The sequence below is a fragment of the Sebastes umbrosus genome, chromosome 1, assembly GCF_015220745.1.
Source record: "Sebastes umbrosus isolate fSebUmb1 chromosome 1, fSebUmb1.pri, whole genome shotgun sequence".
Classification (NCBI taxonomy): Eukaryota; Metazoa; Chordata; class Actinopteri; order Perciformes; family Sebastidae; genus Sebastes; species Sebastes umbrosus.
Window position 1 is genome coordinate 13796395 of NC_051269.1, and position 21936 is coordinate 13818330.

Sequence of the window (21936 nt, forward strand, 5' to 3'; positions counted from 1 at the left end):
TATGAATGATTTATTTATTTTTTGTAGAACAGTTGTGTAATCTAAAGGTAATTGAGAAAGGTGGAGAGTAAAGACAATTTTCAGCTCAACTTAATCAATTTATTTTCTGGATCCATAAAAGGGTATTTGTAGCAAATGGGAGAAAAAAAACAATTTTCCAGATGATATAAAAAAAACATCTTAAAATGCGCAACACACCTTCCAACGCTAATATCGTATGCTGACTCTATCACAGGGAGAGTATAAAATCAGTTTCTTTTGGTGAAGGGATTTGGAAAAATCCCTCCATTCTGTAGCTGTATTCATTTGACTCTCTCTTTGTGTGTTTTCGTTTCCCCGTCGGCCTATCCAGCATTTCATTAGTCCTCAGTGCCAATACCACATTGTCTTAGATCCTGTCACGGCTTTGCCTTAAGCTAATACCCTCATCTCTCTCTTAGTGTACATCTTGTTCCCATTCTCCACAATCATACCTCAAACCTTTCTACTCTTCCCTTCCTCTCACTAACCTCAATTCATTTTGCTTTTTTTTTTTTCTGTCTCACTTCTTCTTGCCCTTCTGAGGTGCAGGCTCGGGACTCTTCCCCTCAGCCAGAGCCAGCTGCTTCTTAAGGTCCAACAGTTTGGTCACCTCTGCTGTGATCGCGGCCTTCTCCGCCTTCTGGGCTTTGAGTGCTCGCACCTTTTCCCCCTGTGGTAGATAAAAAGACGGGTTTAATAGATTTCTTACACCTACATTTGTCTTCAATTGAACATTTCAGCTTCTATGGTCACAGAGGTTTCTTGTCAAATAATAAGCAATTAACAAAGGCGGCAATTTGCGAGATAATAATTAAACGCGTCTGTCTGGGTTTGGAAATGCAGAGAATTAAACCTTTGATTCCCAAAAATGTAACCGCCGCATTTAAGTAAAAAAATTCAAAGATCCTAAATTTGGGAAAAAACATTTTTATCAGTAAATTACAAACCTAAGCGTTACAAAATAATTTTCCAAATAGTGATACAGATAAAATGTAGCTTTTAAAATTAGCCGTTATTCATTTCAACGGCCAGCAGTTTGTTGTGTGTGATTTTGCGAAGATCGTTTTCGTTTCCTTACGGAAGATGACATCCGTTTTGTTATTCCTCATACAAAGATTATTTTAAAGACAAAACAATGCAATTAAAATAATCTTATTGAAAAAAAAATATATGGCCTAATGACAGATAAATTATTGATTCCAAAATGTCTAAAAAAATGTAAGAATTGGGTTTAGAGTTGATCGCTCAACAGTGTGTTACCGCAAGCCAGCGATCTCACCTGCTCAGTCACCGCCTGTGTGAGCTGCTTGGCTTTTTCTGGGTCCACTCCTCCGTTCACCGTCGCCACCTCAACAGCAGCAGAAGCAGGAGCTGGCACAGCTGCAGACGGAGTGCTGCCAGCGCTCTGAGCCGGCGTCTGAGGGGCAGAAACAGACAGATTGAAGATGTTTGAATTTGAGGCGTTTTGATGGTTATTATTTCTAGAGATGACTTAACTTAATTTCAGACAATAACACTCATCACTCAAAATGACGACGGGATTTTATGAGTCATTAAGTGTGAATGGGCGGTGAATCACACTGGACACACAGGGATGACTGTAACACTCGAAATCCGAGAGGACGTTAGATGAGCCGCTAGTGTTAGTGAAGGCGTGCGCTAATCTATATTGACACAGCATGGACTCAGACTCTTCACAAACAAATACGGCTCGATACCTTTTTTTTAGGTGGTTCGTCTTCAGGCTGGAGGCAGAGGGTTTAGAGAGGGATTATGTTTATCTATATGATGGATGTGTAACACATTATTTAAACATTCATAGTGTGTTTGCTCTGCATCGTGTTTCAAAAGACAGATACTCCAATTACGTACAATTCATATTCGGGGCGACTATCTGACGGCGATGCATTATCAATTCTTTCTTATTTCATTATTCATAAATAGTCAACCTGTATTACTACAAGTTTCTGACTGAACTCGTGCACAGACCATTAGGCGTCATAAACATCAAATACCTGCTGTCCGCCAAATTTCTTCTTCAAAGCCTCAATCTGGTCCACCTCCAGTTTCTGGAACAACGGACTGACCTGGGAACAGAAGGGGTGGCAGGGGGAGAACGAAAAAGGTAGAAATTAAAAAAAATATATGCAGGAATATTTAAAAAGTTTGTGATTGTGGATCAAGCCCAAGGCCAGTGTAGCTGGAAAATGTAACCTGGAGGCTCTGTGCTCATCTTTGAACAATGAGGATTATGCAAGTAAGTGAGTAGATAACTATGTGTGAGAAAGTTGAGAGTTTCATGATCGCCACTCTTCGGTGCAGCATTACGTGATTTGTCGGAGAGGTTGTGTGCGCTGCATTAGTGTGCTTTTGCTTGTCTGGAGACCTCAGTCACGAATCACCATAGCCTTAGAGATCGAATGCAGCGTTGGCAGGCTGCTGTACACACAAGTTGCCACAATTAGGCCTGAAGGGACAAGTGGCCGGAGAGAAACTTGCTGTTGGAGGGCTGAGGCCTCCAAACGCCGTCTAGGCTATTATTCTTAAGTGTGTGTGTGTGTGTGTGTGTGTGTGTTCACACGACTACAATGTCCTCCAGAGTACTGAAATATTGACAAGCTGTTGCATCCTCATTGTATCACCCAGCGTCAACGTACAGGAGGTTCCACAGGTGTGTGTGTGTGTGTGTGTGTGCTGTCTCAGGTCATACTCACAGTGCCGATGCGGTGTCCGGCACTCAGGGAACATACAAAAGTGCCAGTGCTCTGCAACATGGTATTGACGCAAGACTGAGGGGCATTGAATTGATCCCTGATGGTTTGGCTGACCGTTGGCATGTATGGCAGCAGCATCACCGACAGCAAGCAGGCGATATTCACAGACACGCCGGTGACGGTGCCCGCACGCTGCCTGAAGAGGAGAGACGGAGATCAGTCAGTCAGTCAGACGGATCAGGAATCTAAATGTTTTGGTTAATCTTACAATGGACAGAAATTATAACTACTGCTCTTCTAGTTGGCTGCTCATAATAATATTCTTTCTTCTGAGAATTGGTTTTATGAATTAAATCTGTGCTCAATCAAATTAAGATAAATGACTGTGAATGAAGGAGTCCGTCTTCAAAAGGAGAGTGGTTCATCTCCGTTTTAATTAGGGCTGTCAAAGTTAACGCAAAATTCGTTTTAACGCATTAACGCAACTTGAATGAAAATGGGTTCTCTGGGTACCCACGAGTCTCCACTTTACAGACATGCCCACTTTATGATAATCACATGCAGTTTGTGGCAAGTCATAGTCAAGTCATCACACTGACACACTGACAGCTGTTGTTGCCTGTTGGGCTGCAGTTTGCCATGTTATGATTTGAGCATATTCTTTATACTAAATGCAGTACCTGTGAGGGTTTCTGGACAATATCTGTCATTGTTTTGTGTTGTTAATTGATTTCCAATAATACATTTTTGCATAAAGCAACCACATATGCCCACCCCCATGTTGATAAGAGTATTAAATAGTTGACAAATCTCCCTTTAAGGTACATTTTGAACAGAGAAAAAATGTGCCATTAATTTAAGATTAATCGTGATTAACTATGGACAATCAATTAAATATTTTAATCGATTGACAGCCCTAGTTTTAATATCAAATGAGAATTTACATATTTGCAACACAGATCTATCTACCTCGTAAAAACCTACAGCGGTACAGATTGTGTTAAACTGGTCAAGGCCACCTCACCTCTCTGTGTCTCCTCCTTTGATCTTCTTCCAGGGTTCATTGACCTGAATGTACTGGTTGCCATGGCGAGAGATGTTGAGGATGGTTCTCAGAGCGTCGCGGATTCTGGTGGAACATTTCAAAGAAGATTTGATGATAGTGTGACACTGACAGCAGACCCATTATACACAATCTACTTCAGTAGAAGTACAAATATGGGTTTATCTACTAGTGTGTTTTGCCTTTACTGACAATTTCCGTATACATTTTCAAATTTCAATAATTTTAGATCACTGAATGAATCTAATTAAAGACAAGCAGAGTTTTACTTCAATTAAATTGATATCCCAACATCAACCTTTTGAGACGTACAGCATGTAAGTCGAATAGTCTTACTTGACTTTGTCCATGAGCTGGATGTACTGCTGCAGCTCCCAGCCCACCAGAGCCAGGAGCCTCTTATCTTCCTGCTGGAGCTCCATCACAGGAACACAACCCTCAAAGAATTTGGTGACAAACATGCCAGCTCTGGAGGAGAGAGGGAGAGGGGGCGGGGGTGTTAAAAAAGGAAATGGGGGTCAGGGAAAAATGTGGGAACGGAGCAAGAGAGGCAGCGAGAGAAACAGGGAGAGAACAAAACGGGAGAAGGGCACGCTACTTGACTTGCTAATTGTTTTATAAATTATAGATTTTGTTGCCAGATGTAATACAGTGCTCCGCTAGTGTAAACTAACACAACAGTGTGCTGCATTGAGCCTCATCGCAGCTCCTTCATCGGAGCTGTGTCTGGAGCTGGTTGTTTCTAAAATGAGTTTTATGTGTACATCAGGAAGATGTTCGTAGTGAGAACGTTTTTGTCACGTCTGATGCAACAGACTGTTCTATATTTTACAAGTCTCTCAGCCGCTATCTGCCAGACCACTGTCAAATTTACAAAGAACTGGGATTTTGATGTTTGATGATGATTGATGATGAACTTTGTGTGACCTGCATTTTTAATTAGAGTCTTTTAATTAGTGAAACTAATTAACAAAGACAAAGCAAAGAGTTTTTTTCATCCTGGGAAAATAAAGAGTAATATTCTCATTGTTACAATAACTGAATCATCCTAATCAATAAAGTCCTATTTGCTGCTGGTAAATGTTAAGTAAGGATTTACGTATTTTGGTTTGTCACGCTGAAATTGAACACCACGGCCCTGAATCGTTTATAAATTTGAAAAAGCGGGCCTAAGATGGACACACTGTCGCTACTGATGCAGTGATTGAGCAACTGGATCCAGGCAAGGACAGACATTTCTTTTCTGAAGCAGAATACTTTTCTACCTCCAACACCTCCGGCTGGATGCAATCTACAAGATATTTTTGAACCAATTAGGCATCAACGTTGCTGCCCGAGACCAATTTTGAAGATCAAGGTACTTTGAAAAAAAAAAAAGCTGCTGAGAAAAATCTTTGATGTAGGATTTTAACCCTGATCTTTTAAAAATCATTTGAGGCGATGTAATTGGGGCTAAATTACGCCATCCCAAACAAATTTAGAAAACTAGGGTGAGCCTCTTGTAATAGTTACCGCTCTAACAGAGTACAACAATCTGAAAACTTAGTTGTTAATTGGACTGGATGACAGTTTTGCCGTGTATTTACTTTTTGAGTGAAACTTATTGAGAACCAAATGTGAGCAACTTGAGGTGGATTGCCCCCATTTTTATTTCACTTGTGATTAATCTCAGCTGATCAAAACAATTTATATAGAAAAAAGAAACAGAAAATGTCCTAAAGTCAGATGGCTGGGAACGAGTAGCATGAGGAGATAGGTACAGGTCACCTTGTTAGGGTCATTGGGGAAAGTTGACCTCTGATGTGCGTCTAAATTCTACTATTTCTAATCACATATAGAACACAGGAATTCATTTTAATAACATGTGACTATCACCAACCTGTTGATAAAGTTGCCCAAGTTGTTGAGCAGCTCAGAGTTGTTCTTCAGAGCCATGTCAGCCCAGGAGAAGGCTGAATCCTGTCCCTCTGGACGCACATAGAGGAGGTAGAACCGCCACACATCCGACGGGATGCCTGTGTCCTTGGCCATGTCTCCAAAAACGCCCACGCCACGGCTCTTGGAGAACTTAGTGTCCTCGTAATTCAGATACTCTGTGGGGAAGTTACAGCATTAGTCACTGTCAAAGCTGACAGTGTGAATGTGACCATTCATGACAAACAATTTTAAGATGTGTTGTGAATTAGTCTAATAATATAATATATCAATAAAATCAGTCAGTTGAAACGAGTGTTTACCAGTGGCGATGAGGTGGTTGACCAGCGTGTAGTTGTCCTGAGCTCCCAGTAGGGAGCAGGGAAACACCACGCTGTGGAATGGCACATTGTCTTTGGCCATGAAGTTGTACAGCTCCACCTAGTGGCAGAGACACAAAACTGCACCGTGAGGATGACATCATATTAGATCATCATGAGATCATCCAGTTCAAAGAGGACTTATCAGCTCTCCCCAACCCCCATCTCTCTCTCTCTGCAAACACAGGCCAACACACGCACGTACACACACACACGCACACGCACACGCACACGCACACACACACACACAACAGAAGCTCAATCCTGGGCTTTCAGATGGAGAGTGATGAGATGAGTGAGTCAGTGAGCGTGAGGAAGATATGTTGAATTTTGTTCTTTTATCTATAGGTTGTTTTAAGAACTTGTTAAATGAAGTCCACATGTAAATGAAGAAGCTAGCTAACTAACACGCTTCTTACTGTATGTGTGGGAAGCTATGTAGTTCCCCTTTCTCAGTAAAGCTGCTGATGGCATCATGAACAACAAAAACCAAGAACCTACAGTATGGTAGACTGATCGTGCCGAGACTTTTATCTCAAAGGGGGAGAATCTAGGACTGGATGGCAACTACAAAGTACAAAGAGCTGTATCTCCTACACATTATACTGTGTGTACATTGTCGCTGTGGGTACAAAACCGCTTGTTCATTTTATTCATAATCAAAGAGGTTATGTCTTCCTCTGTTTCACATTAGGGTTATATGGGGCCAGGAATTACACTGTGTCTTAATGGAGAGTGCAAAAGACCAGATGGGGCGATGAAAAAAGCAATCAGACCCATTCTGTGTTGTAAAGAGGACACAGTCTGTGCCAAGCTCGTGCATCAGTGCTCCGCTCGGCTCATAACTCCTGACATGCATGTGTCGGGTGGGGGTGGGGGAGGAGCTAGGGTGGGGTACCTGATGAGGATTCTTCCACCACTTTTCCCATTGGTCGGTGTAGTTTGCGGTAATGGACAGATAACCAATGGGGGCGTCAAACCACACGTAGAACACCTGCAGAGGCAGCGAGAGAGAGAGAGAGAGAGAGAGAGAGAGAGAGAGAGAGAGAGAGAGAGAGAGACTTTGTTACAGAATGAGAAATTTGGGTATTATAGTTGCTCTTCTATTAACATAAGAAATGTAAGAAACAGAAATAAAGGTAACATGTAAATTATGTACATAATGCTACAATATAAACCCAATATATCTAAAGAAGTACAAAAATTAAAAAGAAAATGAGAATTTTAAAAATATGAAATATGTACAAATATTTGCATTAAGACATGCAGAAATTAATTCAGCGATGAATCATACTAAAAAGAGACACACAGACTATTTCAGAAATCGCATACTATGCACTACATACCCAATATGTGTACTATCGTGTGAATAAACAGTAGTGTGTATCTTTTCGGACACACAGCAATAATTTATGTCGTCACTTCCTGAGAGCCTCCTTGCCGGTTGGAGATGTGTAACCATGGTAACCCATGCCAACCTCATGTGACCAAAAAATTATTTGAGACAATCAAAGTCTGAACTAATTAAAAAAATATATTATGCCTGGCAAAATTAAATCATATACTCAAACTTAAATCAAAGTGTTATTGATGTTACAGAACCGTCCGTCAACGTCTGTTATGAATGTTGTCGTTACTACCTTATTGCAGTGTGGGATAATTATGAGGCCGTAGTGTCCAGCGTTGCATACTGTAATATTTCACTGGAAATAGTACTAAATTCGCGTTCTATTGGTTTAGGACAAACTAAAAAAATCTCACATACTGTTTTAGCGTACTAAATAGCATGTTAGTGTGGAATTTCAGACACAATCAAAGATTAGGAGGAATGAAAAAAATCCTCAAGATGCACAACGTGACTGATGTATTACTGTTTGGAGGAAGTTTTAGAGGTGTGTACTAAAAGGAGTGGTCAGTGTACCAACATGTCTAGACATGCCAGACCTGGAGAGTGTCCCAGTGTGCTATTAGAGAGCACCGCAGTATCATCTGTCACTGCAGCATTTGTAAGCAGCTAATGAAGTGCATAGTCATTTCCAATGTTTAATTAGGAACCTGACCTTAGACTTAAGTGTTTGCATTCATTATCTTCTCAGCAGGTAATTTAGCTGAGCAGTAGTGCTTTGTTATGCTTCAAGAAACAACTGAGTTGTGTGTGCATCTTTTCTACTCTATAATAAACTATAAACAAGCAAATTACGAAGATTTGTAATGTGAAAAATGTGTTTTTACTCAAAAGGTGACAATAGCAGACCTTCTCTTTAAAGTCAGGATGAGGCACTGGCGTTCCCCACCGCAGGTCCCTGGTGATGCAGCGAGGTTTGAGTCCATCTCTCACCCAGGAGCGAGTGATCTGTTTGGCGTTTGCTGTCCAGTCTCCTATGCCGGTTGACTTGTCCAGCCACGTCTCCAACTGAGCCTGTAGCTGTATGAGAGAAAGAGTGAGAATGAAAATGTTGACAAAAACACCAAATGTCTTGACTCCGAACCACAGCTCCAGAAAGAGTTTATATAATAAAATGACCATAGGGATAACTGCCTATCACGAGCTGTCTGACTTGGACTTCCACTTCACACTCTCTGTTTGTACTTTCTAAACAAGATAACTCTGTCTCGATCCCTGTGAGAAAAAAAAAAGCACCATCTAAACTTACAATGCAGTGTGAAAAGCATACCTTTGGTAGGTCCAGGAAAAGATGTTTGGAGCAGCGGACGACTGGACTCTGCTTGCAGACCTTACACTGGGGTTCCTAAAGGGGACAACCGCCAACAATGATCCAACAGAAATGGAATCGCAATTGCTATCCCCATTACTCTTTCCAATAGTCAATTAATGGCAATAATCAGCATAGATTCATCATCCTCCTCTTGCCTTTTATCATGAACTCACCCTGAGCTCCACAGCGTTGATGAGCCGCCCACATTTGTCACACTGGTCACCACGAGCCTCTGGGTAGCTGCAGTGGGGACAGATGCCTTCTACGAAGCGGTCGGCGAGGAAACGTTGGCAGTTTTCACAACGCAGTTGCTCCACCGTGTCTTCCACTAGGAAACCATGCTTGTGGATTCGCCAGAAAATATTCTGGGCGATCCTAAGAGGATAACAGAGGACAAAGTTAGTTGAAAGATACTCCGGGTGTTGTGCCACGACATGTTGATCTTTTGACCCGAGTTTAAGGTGCATTAACACACTGACTAATGTGTTGTGTGGGAACTAATGAGTCATTAAATCCTGACCCCATTTTTGTTTTCCAACTCAGCTCAATACTGCTCTTCCGTGTGAGCTAGAAAATTATGTAAACTTTAAGGATCAATATAGCGATATACCAGAAAAAGAAGATAAAGGGAGGAGAGTTGGTGTTATTGGTTTGGTGAAATAAAACATGAAGTAAAATGGTACAAAAAACAAAGCTGATGGTAATCTTTGGTGTTGGATTTGTATATCTAAAATGTAAGACCTCACATCCAAAGTACTTTTCATGAATCAAGTCAAAAGTCTTTAATCTGTGGGGTGTTTTCATTTTTCAAAGAACATGGTTCTGGTGCATGGTGTTTGATGCCTTTTATGTTTTATTTATCAAAGCAAAGCCCACAAAACATCTATCTTTGTAATCCTTTTCTATGTACAAAAGCTCAAGGATTAAAGTCTCATCTTCACTGAGGAAAAATAAATAAATAAAAATAAATAAATAAAAAAACATCTTTCCATGTCTTACTTAAACACCTATACAAACAAAATAGAATCGAACACCTTATCTATACACACACTGACAAGAAATCACGACTCCATTGCTTTCATTGTTTCAATAATTCCTTAGAGCAATAATCCATAACTTTGAAGTAATTCATTTCACCTCCAGATTTAAGTTACCTCATCAATAATATTAAATAGATAACTTTACTACAGAACGTCCAATTGATTTGTCCTAGATCGACTCCACTGCCAATGCCTTTTCCTTTCTGCTGACTTTTTAAAAAGCTGTGAAAAGTGATACTGTCTCTTGAATAAACACATTATTATAGTATCACATTGAAGAGGAGCCTCACCTGACTGTCTGAATCTGCTTTTACACACCACACCCCACATTGTTGCTTGACTAAATAATTTAAATTATTTTTTTTTAAATAGGTTTTCTTTTGGGATTTTCTTCTTTTATTTAGTAGTAACCTACATTCAACAATCATGCTCAATAATCTCTGAGATTAAGTAGAGTAGAGTTTATGCTTGAGAGAGCTAGACATCCACACCAGTATCTACTGCAAGATTATAGTAATCTTATGTTACGTAACTGTGTAGTAATCGTAAGGAAACGTGTTTGCCCTTTCACACCAAAGCCAAGCAGCATCAGAAACAACTGCTCCCCATGAGAGGACCAGTGTCGTGAAGCAAGCTCTGAATTATTATTGTGTTTAGCTTTATCTTTACCTTTGCTGTTTAACTTTGATTATGGTGAAAGAAAAGCCCCGTCATTAATTTCTCACATAACTGTAGATTACATTACAAATGGGCCAACTACAGCCTTCATCCCTGCTTGCACTTACTCCGTCTGCTTCTCGGTGGTGGTTCGGCCAAAAAAGTCAAAGTCGATCTGGAACCACTTGTAGATATCGGAGTGGATGGCATGGTATTTGTCGCAGATCTGCTGCGGTGTCAGACCCTCCTCTCTGGCCTTGTTCTCTGTAGCTGTGCCGTACTCATCTGTGCCACATATAAACAGCACGTTCCAGCCGCGCATACGGCCGTACCTAAGAGGAGAAGACGCATGCGGTCAGTGCAGTAAGACATAAGAGAGGGATGGCAAGTGACAGAGAAGAAAAAATAAATGAAAAAATATAAGGAGCAATAGAGAGATGACGATGGGCAGTAACAGAGTGAATAACAGAGAGGGTGAGTGAAGAAGAAAGCAGGATAAGGTGAAGTGGAAAATGAGAGGTCAATATGTTGTTCATGATTATCAGTATTTTGTTGGCACCTATGTAAACAGAAAAAATACATTAAATTCGTACCTGCAGAAGACATCAGTGCTGAGGACGCAGCCGATGATGTTGCCCAGGTGGGGGACGTTGTTGACATAAGGCAAGGCGCTGGTCACAAGGAGGTTTCGCTTGCCCTCCTGTGGCAAACTGGTAGGAAACACACAGATGTGGGGTTTAATCTTCCTATCACATAACCTCTCAAGAGTTATGTCGACATCCTCAGGGGTAAAATTTCTACATTTTGCAGCTCAACTCACTCTTCTGCTGTTGATAAATGCACTTTCCAGGAAAAAATTAGGTTGATTCATCAATATGACGTTACTGGGTAACATTGTAGTTTGTGGGTCTTATGTGATGTGATCCCCACAACATCATACAACATCCTAAGCTGCACTGCACAACACACTAACTGTAAATCACTCTGAATAAGAGTATCTGCTTCATGTCTAGAATGGGAAACAGCACTTTTAATTACTTACATGGGGTGCTGTCTGTCTGTAGCCAATGGACAGGTGTTCAAACCTTTACTCCAGTTGAGAGCAGCTGCCTCCATCTCTTCTTCTGAAACTGCACGCTCACCTTCATCCTAACAAACAGTTAGATATAGAGAATCATTCATTTGGAATTAAACCGAAACCAACTTGTAAGGTTAGTAATCTCCACGAGTAGAACTTTTTTTTTTTTTTTTTAAATCCTGTAATTATATTAGCTTTTTTTGTTAAATATTATCCCTGTGGCCAAAAATTTGAATTGTTACTTTCCATGACATGTAAATCATTTCCAATCTTAGAAATTTTGATCAACAAACCCAAAAGTTTATTGCCACTGAAAGCAGTACATAATGATAAAACTAGCTGTTCCACTAACAATACTGGTGTACTAATGTACTGGCTTTGGAGACTCACAAAGACTGAACTTAACATCAAAATTAGCTCCATTTCAACATGAAGTTAACAAGCAAAAAATAAGAATAACCTGACACCTGACTTTTTGACCTCTAACCCAAAGCCCGAAAATAAAGCATTTAGCAATCTGAGATGCACATTCTGCATCTTCCTCTGACAGGGAGCCATGAGTGCTGCTGCTAAATTTGACTGACACCTGTTGAAATCCTCCCATGCTTACCCAAGAAAGAGAACAGAGGATAAAGAAATAGTGATGTAACCTCCACATGCTGCATGTTCTATATCTTAACACAGGTGTTAACGTAGCTTTCACAGAGCCAGGTTAACTCTCACACGGAGACTGCGTCTGCTTTACAGGAGAGCCCTTCTTGCTTTAAGTGACATCAATTCAAGCCTCGCAACCCTTTGAATGCTTTAACTTTCTTCCTACGGTGAAGTAAAACGTGGGAAAGGAAACGTGTGACAGACGGTCACATGCGTCTTGCAAGCTGTTGTTTGTGTTGTGCATCTATAGCTCGAAGAAAATAAAAAAAGACATTTTCTTGGAAACCTCACAGAGCGTACATTTTTTCCTGAGGCAAAAAAGCACAAGTGTAGTTCGTCGCTGAAGCCCCTCTGAATAGTTTTTTTGTTCAGTAAGAATGCTTTGAGTCTAATAGTCATCCTGATGATCTGGCTTATACCTCAGCAGGGCTGCTGTTGCATGGCTGTGTGTCTCTGCGCTGGCTGCTCTGTGGGGCAGGCTGCCTCTGCATGTAGCTCTTCATGCCCTGCAGACCTTTTCCCTGCAGCACTTTCTGAGCAGCAGACTGAAAACTGTGCATAACAGCCCCACGGTCAAACCAAGCCTTCACAGACGCACGTTCGCCTGTAAAAAAGGAAAAAGAAGGAGGGAAATGGTAGGAGAGAGAAACGGGGTAAAAAAGCAGAAGAGGAAAGTGAAGGGTTGCAGTAAGCACCGTTGTAACATAATATAGATAAGATATTTGAAAATAAAATAAAGAAGGTAAATGAAGGAAAACAGAAAAGAAAATTGATAAATGAAAATAGGGAGGAAGTTGAGGTATTTCAAAAATATATATGTTAATAAAGTTTATTTGTACTTACCCAATGTTAGTGAAGAGTCAGATAAAACAGGGTACAGCGCAGCCCACAAAACAAGATCAGCAACTGAAACAGCTTCCTGAAACACAACACAGTTTCATGAACATCATTTTTTAAAACAATTACTACACACTATTCCTGAACTTGCCATGTGTCATTTCCTGACATCCCATCAAAACCTAAATGCTATTTTCAGCATGATTGTTTTGTGCGCTTGCATCTGACTAAATATGGACTATACGTACTGCTGTGACTTCCTCACTGTGTGTGCTTACCACAGTTTTTCTTTAGCTTTACACAGGGCTCCTCCAAGCCATGCCAATCACCAAGAGACTTAACAAAACAGATTTCTGTACACATGAAATACATGACAGACGCAGATGACTTGTTGCCACAGGGGCTGCAAATACCACAGAGAACTGATCCCCCACCCACCCACACTCAGGCACATCTGCAACATGAGGGAGCTCCTCCCCAGATGAATCTTTTCAACTTAAAAATGCATCACTCGCCCAGCATCAGCAGCTGAAAAGAAGAAAAAAGGAAATGTTGCCGGAGGAGCCTGATGTGGCGCAGAGGAGACGCTCAGTTTAGCTCAGCTGAGCTCAGCTGAGCTCCCGCAGAGGCATCATGAACTTTTGACTTGATCATATATTATATAGCCTGAAAAAGCCTTGTTTGAGTGTTTGATTTGATTTTCTGTCACTCTCATGCCATACATGGCAACTTAATAGAAAAATAGGTAGTAGCTAAACAGTGGATGCTGTACCCCAGTTAAATATGGCGTGTTCCCCTTGCTCAAGCTTTGCTCCAGGTAGTTTAGGGGCCCTTGGAGGACCTTGGACACCTCTGATCCTTTCCCCTGCAGCACTGCCATGTGAAGGGCCTGTAGCAGCGCAGGCTGCACACATAAGACAAAACAGATTAATTAGAATTGATTGAACAACACCGGATCAAGCAGTAAGCCAAAGAAGCATGACGGAGGTTAAACAATTCATTTTCTTAAACCCTGCAGAGCATGCTGATAGATTTCTTCAGTACATTGTTGTTTTGAGAGCATCATGAGCTTTAATCATTGCGCTGCATGGATATACTGTATGTCCCTGTTGGCAACGCATTGAGCAACAGTAAGAGGATTCTGCACAAGAAAGCGTACAAAAGCAGGAACTGAAAATAGTTTGCATCTCAAAGAGTTTTTTTTTTTACAACAGATTACCAGCAGAACTGAAAGGTTTGTTTTTATGTGGAGCTTACCTGAAGATCTGTGGTCTCCCATTCAAGCCACTGATTGCAAAGCTCACTGGAGTCTTGTCCATTTACTTCAAACAGGTAGCTAAGGGGTTAAAAAAAGGAAAACAGAAGGAAGTTGTGTCAAAGAGTTGCATTGTACTTGGTTTCAAAAGGAATTTACTCTCATGTACCAAACAAACAAACCTAAAATATAGATATTTGCCACATCTTCACCTTCAGGAGTTAGTTACTGTACAATGTGTCTCAAAATGTCATTGCAATGTAATCAATGTCAAACTAAAGCATTAACATTTCACTGATATTGTTGCCGGCCTCACTTTGTAGTATAACTTCTGCATTTTCAAATCAATACATTTGTCCGATTCATCATTAATTACATACGACATGGAAATAAATTGAAATAGGAAAAACACTGCATTGGCTGCTGACAGAGTTAAAGCAGCAGTGGGTAGAATTGGAGCAAATATGATTTAAAAAGGTTATTTTTATAAAACAGTCACTATATTCTGACAATAGCGCATGACACAGATAATGTGAAAAAATCATGTGTCTCTGTGTCCTCCGGTGCTCCTAACAGCATCTGCAAGATTTCACAGACCGGAAGAAAACAACTAATCAGAGCCGAGCTGGAGCCTGCCGTCTCTGAGCAGCTGTCAATCACTCGCAAACTCTGATCAAACGGTCAAACTAGGCAGCGCTGATCAAATATGAATCAATATTCTGTTACTGTAATGTCTATTTCTTTCCTCAAATGTCTAGCTGTAAAATGAGAACGTTTGTGACCCGGCAGCCATGTTGAGATCAGTTGAGGAAATACCAAGCACCACCCACCAGCACAGCCAATAGAAAAGCTCTCTCTCTCTGAAATAACCTGTGATTGGTCAAAGTCTCCCGTCACAAGCTAGATTTTTTAAAGCCTGAAAACAGAGCCATGATGAGGTGCAAAAGTCTAGTTTTCTCTCAGAACACTTGAATTACAATATGCTGAAAAAGTTATTATGGAATTTTTGCCCAATGATGCCAAAAACATTCTGCCCACTGAAGCTTTCAAGGATCAATTCACCCAAATTACAAAAAAAACATATTTTCTCATTTACCTCTAGTGGTATATAACCATTCAGATAGTTTTGGTTTTATTTTCCCAGGTTTTGAGATATCAACCTTAAATTTCATTTGTAGGGGCTCACAGCATTAAGACCTGAGCAGTTACAGTCAAAGCTATCAGATAAAGATTGAGACAAGAGAAAAATATGATTTGTTTTTTAACTGACCCTCTAGGATTTTGTATATCTGAACCGTTATACGGATGCAGTGATTAACAGCCTTCACATTCATGCCAACTTGGCATTCATAAATAACAAAGCGGGAATGTCTATAGTCTACTGACCGGCAGATGGCATTGGAGCTGAAAAGTTGCAGTCCACTAGGCAGGAGCAGGGCTGGCAAGGCTGGACGGCTAAGGAAGGGCACCACTCTCTCTGGAAAAAGAAAAAAAAAAAGAAATCACAATGTTTGTTCAGATACCACCAAATAACACACACACACAACAGCAGACAAGATTGTTATGTATGTAGATGAGCGTGTTTCTAAACTAGTTTGACCACCTGTTGGTACAAACTGTAAATCCTCTTTCTAATGGGTGTGTCTTTAGAGAGAGAGATAAGAAAAAAAATCTACATTCATTAGATCCAATTCATTTCAACACTTCTGGGCAGAGATTATATCTGAATCCAATGCTGCATCTTCAAGGAGAACTAATAACACAAGACTCATAATCCTGTGATCAAATTCTCAGCCTCAATACTTTACTAGTTACTAGAATAACCTATGACGAACACAAAGGTCACATAGAAGGCCAAGGATTTACTCTTCTTAATCTGTAATGTATCACCACATGAGGGATTCTGATAATACATTTTTACTGGTGTCTTCACTTCAACAATAATATTTGATATGTTATGGTGGCTCTAGGATTCAATATAGCAGAAAATAATTACATTTTTACTACATTCACCTTAATAAATGTGCAAGACTTTGTAATGAATCATTTGATAGATAGCAAAAAACATCTCAGTTCCATCAACGCAGTGACAGTACTGTATTCTTCCACAGATTTTGAACAACAATGCATAGTGACATATGATACAAATGTACTTGCGAACCTCTATAGTGTTTATATACATAATGTGTCTCTCAGTACAGTTCACTTCATTCATACACTGAGGCTGCATGCCAGATGGTCCTGGTTATTCATCACTGTGATCCAGCCCCCACACAGGACTAGCACACATCTGGGACTGAAGAGAGTCAATCACAACATAAGACCAGAGCTGGGATGTATGTATTACCATTTAATTAGAATAGAATCCCTTTACACAGCAGCATCTAGATGATGTTGCAGTAGTACCTTAAGTCGTAGCAATAGTAGAAAGGGACTCGATGCAAAACAATACACAATGTTTGAGTCATTACTGAACGTAGTCCAGGGAGGACAACTTGCATTAAGATAACCTCTCTTTGGAAAACATTTTTAACTGTGGCTCAGAGATTAGTCACATGACCATAGAGCTTAAAAAGTTAAATGGTACAACTTTTTAAACATGCTTGGTATTGGAACTGACTAGTGGTGGAAAGTAACTAAATACATTTACTCAAGCCCTGTATTTAAGTACAATTTTAAGGTAAGTGTACTTTACTTGAATATTTCTATTTTCTGCAACTTTATACTTCTAGGCTACTCCTAATATTGTACTTTTTCCTCCTCTAACCTACCTTTATTAGAGAGCTTTTGTTACTAGTAACTTTACAGATTCAGATGATTAATACAAAATCCATCCATCCATCCATCCATCTTCAACCGCTTATCCGGGTTCGGTTCGCGGGGGCAACAGCTCCAGCAGGGGACCCCAAACTTCCCTTTCCCGGGCCACATTAACCAGCTCTGACTGGGGGATCCCGAGGCGTTCCCAGGCCAGAGTAGAGATATAATCTCTCCACCTAGTCCTGGGTCTTCCCCGTGGTCTCCTCCCAGCTGGTCGTGCCTGGAACACCTCCCAAGGGAGGCGTCCAGGGGGCATCCGTACTAGATGCCCAAACCACCTCAACTGGCTCCTTTCGACGCAAAGAAGCAGCGGCTCTACTCCGAGTCCCTCACAGATGACTGAGCTTCTCACCCTATCTCTAAGGGAGACGACAGCCACCCTCCTGAGGAAACCCATTTCGGCCGCTTGTACCCGCGATCTCGTTCTTTCGGTCATGACCCAACCCTCATGAGCATAGGTGAGAGTAGGAACGAAGGATACAAAATATAATCAATAAATATATGATGATGTATTATTGTGGATAAAGACGAGACTTTATTGATCCTTTGGTGAAATTCACAAGCTACCGCATAGCAAACAATTAGCTTCACCTTTACCAGCTGCAACGTTACAGTGATGAACACATTAATGCATCAGTAAAGAGAATCCAATAATATAATAAGCTTTTCGGGCCTTTTAGGCCATTCTGCATAATAAGTACTTTTACTTTTTTTTTTACTCAAGTAGGCCTATATTTCAATGCTAATACTTTTGCACTTTTATTTAACATTTTGAACTTACTCGTAATAGAGTATTACTACACTATGGTATTGCTACTTTTACTTAAAGGGAAAATTCGTTGTTGGATGCCGTGCCGACGACAACCCCGAGAGCAAGCCATGTGTGCGTTACCATGCATGAACCTATCTTTTGCTTTTCTTTTAGAGTTTCTGGAATACATTTTTAAAGTAAAAACATAAAAAATACATGTATGTTTTTTAATAATTTAGTTTTGTGTGTTTTCTGTCACGTATTTGTCTCATTTATTATACAGGTACAGTGGGGTCACATTTTCTGAAGAAGAGCAGTCAGAAATGGTGACCTCATGTGTTGCTGGCTCTCTGCAGTCACACATTTCAGTGGTCACACATTTCGGTGGAACACCTCCAACGCCACTGCCCGCGGGCAGCACAGAAATGCAGCATGTATAGCCAGCATATTTTCACATATAACTCAGTGAATTATGGATCTATTTTTGACCAAACCAGAGTTGCTGATTGTTGGAATAGTGGAAAAACTAACTGACTGATGGTTTTGGTGAGTTTTATTTTGTTTCTGTCCAGTTTGAAGGAAGTGTGTACCTTGAATTCAGAAGGTTTAACGTTGCAGTCGTATTTTTTTTCTGTTAAGGTGTACGAATATTTTCTTCATTGACATGTTGTGAGGTTATATTGTTTATTTCAGACGTAGCGAACCTTTGATATATACATATATCGGCTAGCTACATATACGTAGCCTATAAAGGTCTATGTATCGAACTCGCTCTCCCGCGCAATGCACCCTGGGGGGGCGCCATCATTTTGGCAACACTATTGGAACACTATTCGGCGGGGGAACAGTCTTCGACATAACACCTGTACCGTTATGGCACAGCTCCGCAGCAGGAGGAATCAGCTTTCTTGGTCAATACAGCACGCACAAGGGAATTTATTTCTTCAGTGAACTAAATTTACCATCAGCACTGATAAGATATCCACATAAAAGGAGGTGGCGAATTTTCCCTTTAGGTAAAAATCGGACTACTTCTTCCACCACTGCACTTACGATACGATTATACGATAATACTTTATTGTCAGACAGGTTTGAAATTTGTTTTGCATCACAGCGATTCCATTTGCAACATCCCAAAAAGGACAAAGACAAGAAACAAGGATACGTACATTTAAACATTACAATCACGGAAGACAATATTCAGGGCCCTTCATCGTACATTTGATCTGGGATTAGGCCCCATATTTAGTTTGAGGATTGACTGGTGTATAAAAGAGTGCTTCAGTCTAACCTTATTAAATCGTGTAACCCTGTATCTCCGATTTGATGGTAACAATTCATATTCACTGTTCAAAACATGGTTGGGGTCAGAGACGATGGTGTTAGCCAGCCTTAATATGTTATTATGATAGGCTGATTCATATAATTTCTCAAGGGGTTCCCCTGCAATCTTTGAGCAGATTTTCATTTGGTGGAGCAGTTTTGACTTTAAAGTAGTGGACAAACTCTTGTACCATGTAGAATAACAATACTGTAGAACACTCCTAATAACAGAAGTAAAAAACAAAAGAAGAATGTGTTTACTTGGACAGTGAATGAATCAATGTATCATTCCCCAGATTTGTCTTTTGTGTAATAATGCTAAAGCAACAATAACCATTCCTAGATAATGTGCAATATCATTTTCCACTTGTGCAATTTTGTTAATAGTCTGTTTATTGTCAATACTGTATATACTTCTCCTGTTTTTATACTTCCTTCTATTTAAATGGTTCATATTTTGTTACACTTTGTTTAGCTCTTTTTTTTACTGTGTAAGCTGATGCATCTTGTTTTTTGCAAGGAATATTTTATCTTATCTTATCTTATCTTATAATCATCCCTATATTCGTGTCAAGGCACTGGGCCAAAAATAACAAGATATTTGATTGTGTCTGGCACAGCCCCACAACTTAACAATGCAACCCAATCCAAGAAAACCTGGACTGTTCCAGACATGACAGGTATACTGTTGTATACTGTACAGGTATAAGCTCAACATCTGTAGGTATACTGTTGTATACTGTACAGGTAGAAGCTCAACACCTGTAGGTATACTGTTGTATACTGTACAGGTAGAAGCTCAACACCTGTAGGTATACTGTTGTATACTGTACAGGTAGAAGCTCAACATCTGTAGGTATACTGTTGTATACTGCACAGGTAGAAGCTCAACATCTGTAGGTATACTGTTGTACACTGTACAGGTAGAAGCTCAACATCTGTAGGAATACTGTTGTATACTGTACAGGTAGAAGCTCAACACCTGTAGGAATACTGTTGTATACTGTACAGGTAGAAGCTCAACACCTGTAGGTATACTGTTGTATACTGTACAGGTAGAAGCTCAACATCTGTAGGTATACTGTTGTACACTGTACAGGTAGAAGCTCAACATCTGTAGGAATACTGTTGTATACTGTACAGGTAGAAGCTCAACATCTGTAGGAATACTGTTGTATACTGTACAGGTAGAAGCTCAACATCTGTAGGTATACTGTTGTATCTGTACAGGTAGAAGCTCAACACCTGTACTGCTAAACAAAAGCTTCATGAGGCTGCACAATCAAACACTACTTAAACAAAGCAAACAAAGCAGTGGTTGTCAGTAAGAGAGTTTTCTAGCTGCTTCTCAGATGCAGAAACATGTAACCTGGCAACGAGTGATTGACAGTTAACAGTTGATCAGGACTAGCTTAACGTTAGCTTGCTATTCCACTGTTACAACCGTCAGTTACAGCACAAACTCAGCTCAAACTTTGTCAAACCCCCACTATAATTACTGATAATCAGTTATCAGTCACCGTTATAGTTAGATCCATGTGTAATGATAAGCTAACCATGCTTTCTTACCTTCGTGGTTGACATACTGGACGTCACACTGAGCTCCAGTCACTGCTACCGCGGCTAACACCTTCAGGCACTGCGGGTTGCCTTCACTGACGAACAGCTTCATCTGGCCACTATGTTGGGACTGATTACCGGCTTTAATGGTGGTAGTATTCACTACTTTAAAAAGTAGCTGCTGGTAGTAACTTTGCCGGTGAGCGTGTGGTCCACACTGCTGATGCAAGACGTGTTTTGTGAGTTGTAGTTTTTGGAGTGGTGTCTGTGTCGTTCACATAAATGATAGCTGTCTATTAAACGGACTACACCTCCCATAATCCATTTCACCACATCCGTAACGTCGATTTGGATGAGATGTGCTTGTTTTTGTTTCCCGCGTAGCACCGCCGGGCGGGATTCGTCTCTTGGTGATGTGCATTACAGGACCGGGCGACGCTGTGTTAGTTAAACATGCGCACCACAGCGTCGCCTGTAATCTCATTGGCCCCCTATGTAAAATCATATCGCGCTTCTGTAGCCAATCTAAAACCACCAAACCCACACATAGAAAGCTAGTTTTTATCCGCTTAAAGCGCCAGGGAGGATGTAACATCATGGGCTGCTCCGGGGCAACTTAGTGCCAATGTATGACTGTTTATTTGAGTTCTTCTCTGTGCTTCCGTTTATCTAAATGATGTGAAGTTATCAATATTTTTATTCCATCCCACCAGAAAAGGCGCAACTCCTGCTCTCTCTCTCTCTCTGCAGTTCACTCCAAAACAACTCAATAGAGCTGTCATCACGTCGCTGCAAGGTGAGTGATGTTGTGTCTCTTGAATGCAAACATGAGATTTCTGCTGAATTGCTGGGTAAGACAACTTGTTTCCTGCTGTGAACATTCACATCATCATTGCAGGAAATGTTGCCTGCAAGGTGTTTTATTCTACTGTTAGTGCAACTATATAAACTATGGTTTGTATTTTTAAAGTATTCATTAGATAAACAGTCCTACTCTAAAATATGATGTAGATTTATAAGTTGTTATTCACAGTATTTTATCACCTGCCACATGTGACTGTAATCAAATCTCTTATTCTCACTCAAACTAATCACTCATTCAGAACTCTTATCAGTACTTGTCAAACCGCATCTCATGGCTTTAATGCTCTT

At 40.5% G+C, this 21936-nt stretch overlaps 2 protein-coding genes across 8 annotated transcripts in view; one reads left to right on the forward strand and one right to left on the reverse strand.

Moving 5' to 3' along the window:
• Positions 1–85: 85 nt before the first annotated feature.
• mars1 (methionyl-tRNA synthetase 1) lies at positions 86–21046 on the reverse strand. Of its 2 annotated transcripts, XM_037784736.1 has the most exons (22): positions 20794–21046; positions 15717–15807; positions 14333–14411; positions 13848–13979; positions 13082–13157; positions 12658–12842; positions 11549–11655; positions 11100–11216; positions 10635–10838; positions 8983–9184; positions 8768–8842; positions 8347–8517; positions 6991–7086; positions 6036–6153; positions 5678–5891; positions 4135–4266; positions 3760–3864; positions 2736–2931; positions 2037–2108; positions 1740–1766; positions 1301–1438; positions 86–691 (listed from the first exon to the last, which is right to left on the reverse strand). In XM_037784736.1, exons 1-22 carry the CDS (start codon positions 20894–20896, stop codon positions 542–544), a joined length of 2790 nt encoding a protein of 929 aa, XP_037640664.1. In that variant the 5' UTR covers positions 20897–21046; the 3' UTR covers positions 86–541. The 2 variants fall into 2 exon arrangements, with proteins under 2 accessions (XP_037640664.1, XP_037640674.1); XM_037784746.1 differs by lacking the exon at positions 1740–1766 and having other exon boundaries at positions 20794–21045.
• Positions 21047–21312: 266 nt separating this feature from the next.
• The window catches only part of arhgap9 (Rho GTPase activating protein 9), a 49691-nt gene continuing 49067 nt past the window's right edge, over positions 21313–21936 (forward strand). For 3 of the 6 annotated variants that reach the window (XM_037784761.1, XM_037784788.1, XM_037784792.1), the window contains exon 1: positions 21356–21580. The gene's annotated coding sequence lies outside the window, so the exon portion shown is untranslated. Of the gene's footprint in view, positions 21581–21936 lie in introns of all 6 variants that reach the window. The other 3 variants (XM_037784779.1, XM_037784770.1, XM_037784800.1) reach the window with 3 other exon arrangements.

Coding starts and splice junctions, on each gene's coding strand:
- mars1 (XM_037784736.1), bottom strand. CDS start 20,896: ATGAAGCTGTTCGTCAGTGAAGGCAACCCGCAGTGCCTGAAGGTGTTA. Junction 1,439..1,739: donor ACGAACCACCTAAAAAAAAG/GTATCGAGCCGT, acceptor TCTGCCCCTCAG/ACGCCGGCTCAGAGCGCTGG. Junction 692..1,300: donor CACAGGCGGTGACTGAGCAG/GTGAGATCGCTG, acceptor TATCTACCACAG/GGGGAAAAGGTGCGAGCACT.